The 11,722-nt window shown below is 32.9% G+C and overlaps 1 protein-coding gene and 1 pseudogene across 3 annotated transcripts; one reads left to right on the plus strand and one right to left on the minus strand.

Moving 5' to 3' along the window:
• The first annotated feature begins 5,088 nt into the window (after positions 1–5,088).
• On the plus strand, positions 5,089–7,798 carry LOC107898159 (F-box/kelch-repeat protein At1g15670-like; annotated as a pseudogene).
• A 268-nt stretch (positions 7,799–8,066) lies between these two features.
• LOC107899205 (serine/arginine-rich SC35-like splicing factor SCL33) lies at positions 8,067–10,690 on the minus strand. 3 transcript variants are annotated; one of them, XM_016824850.2, is made up of 6 exons: positions 10,540–10,690; positions 9,951–10,102; positions 9,569–9,646; positions 8,829–8,993; positions 8,505–8,606; positions 8,067–8,423 (listed from the first exon to the last, which is right to left on the minus strand). In XM_016824850.2, exons 2-6 carry the CDS (start codon positions 10,100–10,102, stop codon positions 8,300–8,302), a joined length of 621 nt encoding a protein of 206 aa, XP_016680339.1. In that variant the 5' UTR covers positions 10,540–10,690; the 3' UTR covers positions 8,067–8,299. The 3 variants fall into 3 exon arrangements, with proteins under 3 accessions (XP_016680339.1, XP_016680337.1, XP_016680338.1); XM_016824848.2 differs by having other exon boundaries at positions 10,507–10,690; XM_016824849.2 differs by having other exon boundaries at positions 10,277–10,615.
• Positions 10,691–11,722: the final 1,032 nt, after the last annotated feature.

Here is an 11,722-nt window from a genome sequence, read left to right on the forward strand (position 1 = left end):
ATATGTTGAAAGGTAAAATAAAATGCCTTCTTTATAATTTCTGCCAACCTAAATTATAATATTCCATATTTGCTTTCGACGCCATAGATTTGTCGTGGTCGACTTCGTTTATAATTTCAGGGCCGGCTCAATGTTTTTATCTATTAACTTATCTTACATGATTTATAAAATAAAACTCAATTTGGAGGTCGACTTGGATTTATTATTAAATATGTTGCAAGTTGTGGAAGAAATAGAAAAGATAGAGAGCTGGAATGAAAGCGAAAAACAAACCAGAAAAAATTTCTGAAAGAACAAAATGGTGCTGCTTTCATTCAGATTCTTGGTGCATAAAACACAAAAGCCAACTGCTACAGCAGTGGTTCATCTTATCTTATAAATCCACTAAGTTATACATCAATGAGATTACACTTGCTAACCAAATACAAGCTGACTGATTAGGTTATAACTGCTCTATCAAACTACAAATTTGTCAAAAAAAAACAAAAATGCTATTCTTAGAATATCTAAGAGAATTCTCAGGTATCTAACAAAATATTATATTTATGTTATAACTATTCTATTATTCTAAACTCTTGATTATGAAGTTTGATGTAATTTAAAATTTTAATGTTCCTTAGAAATAGAATTTTATATTTTTTATATTTTTTATGTCAAAAACTACAAATTTTGGAGAAGCTATGTAGATATCTTATTGACTTATTAGGATAATTATCATTCTAGTTTGGGTTGGATTCTATTGGGCTTGTAGACCGAGCTCCTGAGCTGAGCTCGCAGATAGAGCTTGCTCTCCTGCGAAGTTACACGTGCATGAGACCGTATAAACACGTGTTAGGTCTAGAGTAGGATACGTGTCTGTATGCATGAAACCTACCTAGTATGTCATATCTATGAACAATACTCCTATCATATATGTAACACCCTCTAACCCCAAACCGTCGCCAGAACAGGGTTACGAGGCATTACCGGACATATTAAACAATTTACACATAATTTAAAAATATACAACCAACATATTAAAATAAATCATAAATCATATAAATTTTACTAATTGATTTCATTCATTCATTTTTTTTTATTTTATAAAAATTTCGGCAACATTTCGGCTTATTTTTACATTAAACCCCCTGCAAAATTTCAAATATAACCAACCCAAATCCAGTATTTCAACCAAGGCATTTATATATTCAAATATATCAAAATACAATTTATCAAAGTGCACCCAAAATGAACATAACACATAATGTTTCCATTCTAAACTAAACATTTCCAACTCAAGCCATATCATATAGCTTGATCAAACCCCAAAATTCATACCAAAAAAATTAACTATACATGCCATATTTACATTATTTACAAAAGGTCCAAAAGTACCGAAAATTGCTTGGATAGTGTGATAGCAAATCTCCGACCTAGTCCAAAATCGAGCTAGCTTCCGAAGTCTATAGAACATAAGAAAATAAATGAAGTAAGCATTAAGCTTAGTAAGCCGTATAATATGGAATTAAACTTGTCAATTTAACATTTAAGCATTTAAAACAATTAAATTCAACTCATTTGTCCACAAAGTCTATTCACATCACCATCCACGAGTTAGTCATATAGCTAAATATATCATGTCGTCCATATAATTCATATATTCATAAAACAAATAATTCATGTAAATCATATAGCATTTATATCAATTCCATCATATTCGTGTAACCTGTAATTCATCAGTAATAATAGAAATTTTTCCGTATCAATAGTAACTTATACATATCAATGGTAATTGATCCAAATAATTATATAACTTATTCATATGATCAGTAACAGTAATTATGCCCGTTGAACCTATTAGAACATCGAGGGATACACGGGTGATACACTATAGTGTATTTATCAGAAATTCGTCAATTCATTGTCATTTTCGCTTTTTCGAGCCATGATCGGTAAGCTCATTTCGAGCTGATAAACGGTAAGCTCTATCGAGCTGAAACGGTAAGCTCCGTAGAGCTGAAACAGTAAGCTCATACAAGCTGTGCTGAGTCCGCAACAAATGCAGGAGCTCGACCAAACGGTAACCCTAGTGACAAGTCACTCGTATCCGACGATTTTCTAAAGTTCAAACGGGCTCAGTATTATCCAATTTCATCAATTAAGAAATGAAAAATCAATAGCTCAATTTCTCAATTCATATGCGTATTTATATATTTAATATAATTAAATACATACATTTAAATACTCAAAATTTAATATTCAATGCCTATTATTATACCAAATCTATATAACGTATATAGTATCTGTAACATTTCATTTGCATTCATGTAAACAGTAATATAATAGTATACCGGTAATTTAAAATTCAAGTATATCATTCATTCAACTTACATACATTCATTTTTTTGGACAATTACAAATATTTAATAATTCAATTCTAGCTACACGAACTTACCTCGTATTTACTCGAATACTTTCGTCTACCCGTCTAACTTTTGTTTCCCCCGATCAAGTTCCGGTATTTGTTTATCTTGATCTATATAAATTCAAATTTAACTCATTTATTCACCAAATCAATCAATTCAATCCATATAAATATATTTTGGCATTTTTACAAAATAGCCTTCATATTTTCACATTTTGACACTTTAGTTCCTAATTCACAAATACACAAAATATACGAAATTTCTTTATACGTATTCTTAGCCGAATAATATATATCTTCTAATCAACCCATATTTTCATTTATTTCACATTTCTAACATAATATTTCTATTTTTTTATTAAATCTCTAAAGCTCATTTTGTCAAAATTTACTTTATAAAACTTGTATATATTTCAATACCCATCAATAATCTAGCATAATACTTCAAAATATACTAGTATTCAATAATGGCATATTTCAAAATCATCAAAATTTTCAGAAATTGAGGTACAGGCTAGTTAGAATACAAAGCAACGATCTCAAAAACGTATAAATTATTAAAAACAGAATAAAAACCATACCCTAATTGAGAATCTAAGCTTGGCCAAATGTAAAAGCCATAACTCTAGCTTTCTAAACTTCAAAAACGTGCAGAAAAACAACTGACTGCCACTTTCTGTTTTGTTTTTACTTTAATTCAATATTAATAACCATTTTACCAAATTAACCTTAATGAAATAAAAGCATAATTCACATATTTTAAGGTCATTTATGACCAGCACCACTATCATTGGTCCAATAACATAATAAGGACCTCTTATTCAACTTATCAGCAAATAAATACTCTTAACTTATAGCATGCTACTTTTACATTTTACGCGATTAAGTTCTTTTTATCAAATTAAGTATTTAAACGGTAGAATTTCTTAATGAAATTTTTATATTATAATTCCATTATGCTGTAAAACTTATTAAAATAATATAATAAATATTTTTACTCGGTTAAGTGGTCCCGAAACTACTGTTCCGATCAGACCCAAAAACGGGTTATTACAATATAAATATACAAATATCACTATCTTAGGGGGACAAATAAAAAATACTCAACATGATTAATATGTATACTTCTCTTTTGTTCTCCTATTTTCTTGTTATTTTACTTTCTTTGTTCTTTATTATATAACATGTTATCAACAAAATCTTGTTGAGAAATGATAGTTTCTTTGTATCAATGATCAAATTTATACTCCATAATTTTCAAGATATTAGACAACAATATGTAAAATTTTATAGGAAGTTTCTTTTATTTAATGCTTCATATCAGATTAAATTTTTAATTAATTCATTTATGATTAATTATAATTGTTTTGATTAACTTATTTTATATTTATGTTATTAAGATGGTAGAAGATTTAATATCGGTATGAATCTTGATTCTAGTTCTTGATTTTTGGTTTTATTATCATATAAACATAAACAAAATTTAAATTCGATAAAGAATATCTTAACTCATAAATATTATTTAAATATATCTACAAACTCTCTCATCGGAATTGTGGTCCCTAAACCAATGTTTTCGACACTATTGAAAAACAAGTTGTTACAATACATGTTTTGATTGCTCATAGATTAGAATATTCATACATTTGCACTGCTTTAGTAATTGAAAGGAATATATTAGTAATGTAACACCCAAATAACCCGACTCAGTCGTCGAGTCTGAGCTACATTGTACCGCATTTGCTGTCGAGGCAATTACAATCAAAGAGTTAATGATATCCTCTCATTGGCATTGTGTGGATTGATAAAATATGGAACGTGACCACAGGTTGCTAGTTCTCGAACGAGCAATTTATCATAGTCATTTGTTGACAGTTATCATATTAATCATTAAGAAGACACAATGGTGACAATGAGATAAAATAGAATTGTATTGAGTGAACGGATTTAATTTAAAGGAACCAATGATATCATATAAGGATAACACACACATGACGTGGTCATTGGAAAAAGCAGTTGGATGAATTGCTTTCGCAAAGAGTATACAATAAGGAGTTTTTAATCACAGTACTTCTTATGGACTGACTCCATGATTAAATAATTGTGAATTATTAGAATGGTGCTTCTGGACATAACTGCAATTACTACAGCCTAATTGTATATGTCCAATTGGTCCCTCCGCTAACTCAACAAAAGCTTGATCGAACTGCATTTGAATCAAAAGAAAATTCTACAACTTTAGAAATAATTTAATTGAGTTGATTTATTCGATGTGAAATTAAATTAGGTGGTCATGAGAATTATTCAATTAGAAATTTTGGTTAAAAAATTTTCTTGAAAAATTAATTTAAAAAATTTAAGTAATTTTTAGAAAATTAATTTTGATCAAGTAAAATTAAATTAATCAAAATAATTAAAATTAATGTGATATTTTTGGAAATTAATTTTTAAGTCAAACAATTGACCCAATGGGTAATTGAACTTGAAAATTGGACTTGAGATTGTAAATTGGGTCCGGGAGCCCAAAATTGAGACCAAGACCTAAAAAATGATCGAATTGGGCCCAGTATGTGAAACCGAACTAACGGTCCAACCGGTGACTAGACCAAACCGGTTAGGCTGTCACTTACCTGGACCGAACCAGCTCGGGGTGTCGTAAGGGTGTCGCACCTATATCACCGGACATGGCAGTGTCATCGGTGGCGATGGCGATGTTCCAACGATTAACGACAATTGGTCTTCAGTGGTTGAGTAGTGAAAGAGTTACACTCCTACCGAGACTTTACCAGAGACTTTGATATTAATAGTTTAAATAGTTTAATAGTTTAAAATTAAATTAAATTAAATATTTATCTACAAGATAAATATTATATTATTTTAATAATATTTAATTTTAAAGTTATTAAGTTTAATCATAGTTGAACTCTCTAAACTCTCCCTATACAAAGAGAATATTGAGTCATTATTTTTCACACAGAGAAAGTTGTAGAGAAAATTTTCTAAAGAAATTATTTCAGAAAATTTTTAGTGATATTTTTTTAATTTACAATTTGATCCAAAAGTTTAGAGAAATTACGAAATTACCTCACTAGTAATTTTTGCGAAAAATTTTCTGATTTGAAGCGAGCCCACACTCGGCAGACGTGAATTTGAGGATAACAGAAAAGACTACTGCATCGAAGAGCTCATCCTAGACGAATCGGAGAGGTACAATTTTGATTAAATGTTTATTACTTTAGATATCACAACTAAGACCTTATTTTGGAGAAAATTTTAAAACTCTATTTTCTCTAAATTTATTTTCTTCTGCTTTTTGTCATTAACTATTTGATCTAATATATAGAGACTAATTTACCTAAGGGCGAAGCCAGAATAATTTTTTAGAGCTTAAATAAAAAAAATTCATTTTAGGAGAGATCGGTCCCCTACCAACCCCTAGATTCGCCTCTAAATTTACCTTTTAATAGAAAAAAAAAACAATTAAAGTCATAGTAAAAAATCTTCATTATACCTTTACCTCTTCTGCGTAAAGAATTAAACCTTCTTCCTAGCTCATCAAAATGATCAAGTATAAAAGCATTACTTCATACTCCCTACAGATATAATATTAATTCAGAAATTGCAATGGAAATGATGAAAATATATTAAGCGATAATGGATATCAAAAAGTAAACAACAACAAAAAAAGAGAATAAAGAGGACCCACTGATGAGTTGGATCCAAGGTTATCCATATCCCTATCTCAGTCAACTCTTTTTCCCCCTCTTCTCTATCCATTTATTCACCCATTTTTTGTTCTTTGGATAATAATATGTCATTTTATTATATTATTCAATAATAGTGTGTATAAATACAGTGTAACCCTTAAAAATATAGACATATTCCATTGACGACCCTAGAGCCAGATAAAGACACCCTAGCGGCAAAAAAAAAAAAAAAAACTGGAAACAACTTAGCGGCAAAAGATAAAAAATTAAAACAAGTTCACTTAGGTGGCAAAAAAGAATTTTCTGATTTTACCGCAAATAGTATCGAAAGCTCCCCCTCTTTTTTCTAATTATAAATAGCACTTCACACTTTCACATTATATAATTGAAAACTCGAAAACAGTAAGGAAAAAAAAATTGGTCTGTACGGAGTTATTACCGGATCTGATTCCCGGTTTACCAGAGGAAATCGGAAACGAGTGCTTGACTCGGTTTCATTATTCAACTCACAGACTCGCAGTTCGGGTTTGTCGACGATGGCAAGAGCTTCTCCAAAGCAAAGAGTTTTACTATCACAGAAAGCGTACCGGATATACCCAAAAAGCAGCTTGCTTGATTCAGTCACTTAAGTGCGACTCCGATCCTGATGGATCCAAACCAGATGGTCCCCCAAGGTATGGGATCACCGCGTTTGAACCCGTAAGTGGAACCTGGGGTCGAGTTGACCCGGTCCCTAAGTACCCTGATGGGCTTCCTTTGTTTTGTCAGATAACGAGTTGTGAAGAAAATATTTTAGTGATGGGTGGGTGGGACCCAACGAACTACGAGGCAGTGCGGGACGTGTTCACATACGAGTTCACAACACAGAGGTGAAGACAAGGGAAGCAGATGCCGGAAACTCGATCCTTCTTTGCAGCTGGTGAGTTGGATGGACGCATTATCGTAGCGTGTGGTCACGATGAGCACAAGAACGCTTTAAGAACAGCGTGGGAATATGATGCAAGGATGGATGAGTGGAAGGAGTTAAAACCGATGAGCGAGGAGCGAGACGAGTGTCAAGGGGTGGTGATTGGGTCGGAATTCTGGATGGTGAGTGGATATAGAACGGACAATCAAGGACAATTCGAGGGGAGCGCCGAGGTAATGGAGTTGGAGACAGGTCAATGGTTCAGAGTAGAGGAGGCTTGGAAGGCTAGCCAGTGCCCAAGGTCTTGTGTGGGAGTTGGAAAAGAGAAGCTCTTCAGCTGGGCAGACTGTGATTCGGCGATACGAGTTGGTGTTTGCTCGGCCCCCTTGGGAGAGTGGACATTTGTGTCTGGATCAGCTCATCAGGGTGGTCCAACAGGGTTCTTTTTGGTTGATCAACAAACTGGAAAGTGCAACACCATAGACGAAATTTCACAACAGTTTTCTGGCTTCATACAATCCGGTTGTTGTGTAGATATCTAAGCGAAGCTGCTGTGTTCAGTCCTTTGGTGGCATGGAGAAACACGCCTCCAGACGGGTGTGCAAAAGCTCACAGTCGCATGTTGATATAGTAAAATATAGCAAGGATTAGGCAGGAGGATAACATTTGTTATTATCACCGCATCAAGGAAATCTAGCGGCATCAAGATAAGAGTGTATTTGTTGTTTCAGTATTAAATTTCGTGACATAAATATGTACATTACCCTTACCTTGTCTGTATATCCTTTCTTCTTCCACTTCGGTTTTTGATTTTATGAACCACAAGATTAATGGAGGATCCAACGGATTTCTCCATTTCAAGCAGAAACTACAGTAACAACTTACATACGTTACATGGCATGATGCCACCACAGATTTGGGTATACCGACAAGATTAAAAAAAAAATAGGAAGCCTATCCGTAGACAAAATGGGCCTACCCAAATCCCAACTCGGACTCCAACAGAAACAAGCATCTAATTACCTATCCAAGAAATGACACTGATAAATGAAAAATCTCAATAAAGATCATTTAAGGATGGCAAGCATTGTCAGCATAGAAGATTCAAACAGCATGCTTATGTTTTAACTTTATTACTAGCCATAATCAGCACTAGAAACTAAACAATCAACTTTGAAGTCACTCATACAGTGCTGATACAAACCTAAACTTAAATCATCTAGACAACTAACGTGGAGAAATACTTCCGGATACATACTAACCCAGCCACCTTCAAATCAGTCACCTAGAATAGTCCAAACTTTGGCTCCTGCTCCTACTAAAGCTCCGGCTAGGACTCCTTGAGCCATAGGGTGAGCTCGAGTAAGACCGTTCTCTATATCTCTTATCTCCAGGAGAAATTGACCTGTACAAAAAACAGAAGGCAACATCAACAGGACAATTCATAAAACATAAATGCTTAAAACAATAACATTGAACAGCTGACCTTGAGTAACGTCTTTTCCTAGGAGAAGGAGAATAATAGTATGGACTGCGGGAGTAACTTCGAGCATATCTTGGTGATCGAGAATAACTTGGTGGAGAGCGCCTATAAGCCCGACCACTTTAATTAATATCATGAACATAATTTACCATGTAATCAACATAAAAAATTTGCACTAATAACACACAATTTCTCTAACCAGAAATCCTTAACAAATACAATTTTTTTCCCGTCTTCCTAAATCCCTTTATGTCAACATCATCTAAGAAAAGAGGCTAAAAAGTAGTGGGGGTAAAATATGAGCATTGCAAAAGAATCCATTCTCACCTTCTGCGTTCTCTTGCCCTCATTTCTGAAGGTTTCTTCCTGTTTTCCTCAGCAAATACAACAGTAAGTTCTCTTCCAAGAAGAACATAGCCATCCATATGATATTTTGCATCAGCAGCATCAGCAGGATCTAGATACTGGACAAATCCAAAACCACGTGGTTGCCTGCATCACAAAAAAGGTAGCTCGCATAAACATAGCACAAATATATAAAGGTACCAGATTGCAATTCATCAGCCAAACATGCTCACTGATTTTCAAAATCACAACAATGATCTTGACTCCAGAGTATCACAAAATCATGATAGCAAGTCAATGCTTCATACAATTTAAGTAAATATGATTATGCTGCTGCTAACCTTGTGGGAGCCAAATTTTAATTGAGTTGATATTCTTCAAGACTTGCACTTCTTCACAATGAAATCAAAACCAACTTCCTTCCAAACTTGATGTAAATTAAGGTCATCTTGAACAGTTTTCATTAGTTGAAAGTGTCTTCAACAGAGTACTCTAATACTTCATTAGTGTCTTCAACACAGTACTCTTATTACTTCGTTGGTGTCTTCAACACTTTCAATAAAAAACAACCAAATTCCCATAAACCAATGGACATATTAAAGAAACAACCCCATCACCCAAACACTCATGTGAGGCAGGATGAAGACACACAAGTTGACACCATCAGACACAAATACACATTGATTTACCATTTGTCAGTTACCTATAAGGATTATACTTACCCAGTATAATAATCCCGAGGCAGGTAGACGTCCTTGAGGCGACCAAATTGCCCAAAAGGTCCACGCAGGTCTTCTGGCCTGCAAATGAGACATAATTAGAAATTGGCTCTAGAAGGACAGTTTGATGAGACTAAATTTTCTACTTGTATCAAGACGATCATGTTTATTTTAAACAAAAGAACAAAGATGTACACTAGGTTTGAATTGGTGAGCAAGGAAAACAAATCACAGCATAAATGTAACACCTTTATTTCTCCTAAAAAACCTTCGCTCTCACTTATCCCTAGAATTTATTTTAAAACATAACCATGAGAGCATTAGGATATTGGATTTGAGAAAATTGACAGTCTGACGCCGATAAATACGAGGGGATGGTACAAACCTGCAGTCATGGCGAAGGTTCCGAACTAGAAGACTGGTGGGAAGATCTCTACCACGACCTCCATAGCGACCCCTAGGGCTAGGGCTACGATGCCGCCTCCTTCCATAATCCCTTGGTGGCGAGGGACTGTAACTGTAACTTCTACCCCGCATCTGCAACAAACCTAAGGCATTTAATACTCACAGAATTGCTTTTAACCAAGATTAAACTGGAAAATTTTCGAGCTTGGAATTCAAAGTAAAAAGAACAGAAGAGAGAAACCGGGCGATCCCATTCGCAGTGCAATGAAAAAGCAAAAGAAACGATTAAAAGGAGCCTGAAATTACCAAAATCCTGTTTTCTCTTGAACTTAGAATCAATCCCAGTCCCAACCTAACTTTTCTCCCAATAAAATATTTTTATAAAATAGAAATTAAAAATAAAAATATCTGGGAACTACAAGGAACATAAATTACAAAATACATGCAAAAGAAAACAAAATCTTCACCAAGAGATTGACGAAAAAAATGAAAGAAGATGATAAAAAAAAAAGAGGTAGAACGAATTAAGAACATACAGTTACAAAATCGCAGACGAAGAAAATCCCAACCTTCCTTGATGCTTTTCTCTTTCCTTTGGCGTTTGGTTGTTCATCACGGGGTGCTTTAGATTTTCACCTACCTTCTAAATTGGAACTACAGAAGCTTCCAGTGACTTTCTGAGGCCTCTCTCCCTGCAACACTAACCGTCCACGTGTGTTCAAAAAAGAAAATCAACGGTCAGACGCCATTTAAGTTAGTTTGATCGGGTCTATCATGAATCTTTGATCCAACGACAATTCGGCTGAGGCCTAAAGGCCTTTTTTTGTAAGGCCTGCTTAAATCACGTATATATAATATATACATTTTATAATTAGGTTTAATTTGGCAGAAGAACATGCCTGATATCGAGGATAGTATTTTTTGGAACCCAATCAGATGAAGTTGGCGGGATGTATACTTACTTATTTTTATTTATATGTTTATAATTCCGTATGTTTTATAGATTCTTGATAATTAAGTCCAGTTTCGTAGTTATATTTTCGTAGTTATATTCGAACTTGATAATTAAATTTATTTTTTTTAAATTGTGATTTTGTAAAATATGATAATGTAATACTTTGATATTATACCATGTCATCACTTGAAATTTAAAAAAGATTAATATTTTTATTCTTTTATTTTCAAACTATATATTTTTAAAATTTTTTAGGTTATGATATGACACAATCTCATAATATCAGATCACTATATTTGTACGTAATCCAACTTCAGGTACAAAGTGGACCAAAAGGGTGCAAGTACTAATATAAACCTAGTTGTCAAGTTTAGAGATCAAAAATTACATTAACGCCTTTTTCTTATAACAGTATAGTAGAAGTTCATGGCCAAATAACAAACAACCTAAATTCAATGACTCTCTTAGCCATTCTATTCAAGATCAAATTATCAATGAAGTTGAAAAATACATTTTGAAATTTATGATAGAAAACTATTTTTGAAAAGATAAAATGTTTATTTTAAATATTATGTTGTAAAAAAATATGTATTTAAATGATGTTTGAATTTATTAATATTATAATTCGTGGAATATATATAATCTTAAATTATAATAAAAATATTAAAATTTAATATTAAATAATTAATATCATGAAATATATCATATCAAATTATAATAAAAAATTACAATTTATTTCAACGGGAAATATTCTTATTTTCACATTTATTATTATTGTTGTGTTATGGTATGTTATT

The sequence above is a fragment of the Gossypium hirsutum genome, chromosome D04 (assembly GCF_007990345.1).
Source record: "Gossypium hirsutum isolate 1008001.06 chromosome D04, Gossypium_hirsutum_v2.1, whole genome shotgun sequence".
Classification (NCBI taxonomy): domain Eukaryota; kingdom Viridiplantae; phylum Streptophyta; class Magnoliopsida; order Malvales; family Malvaceae; genus Gossypium; species Gossypium hirsutum.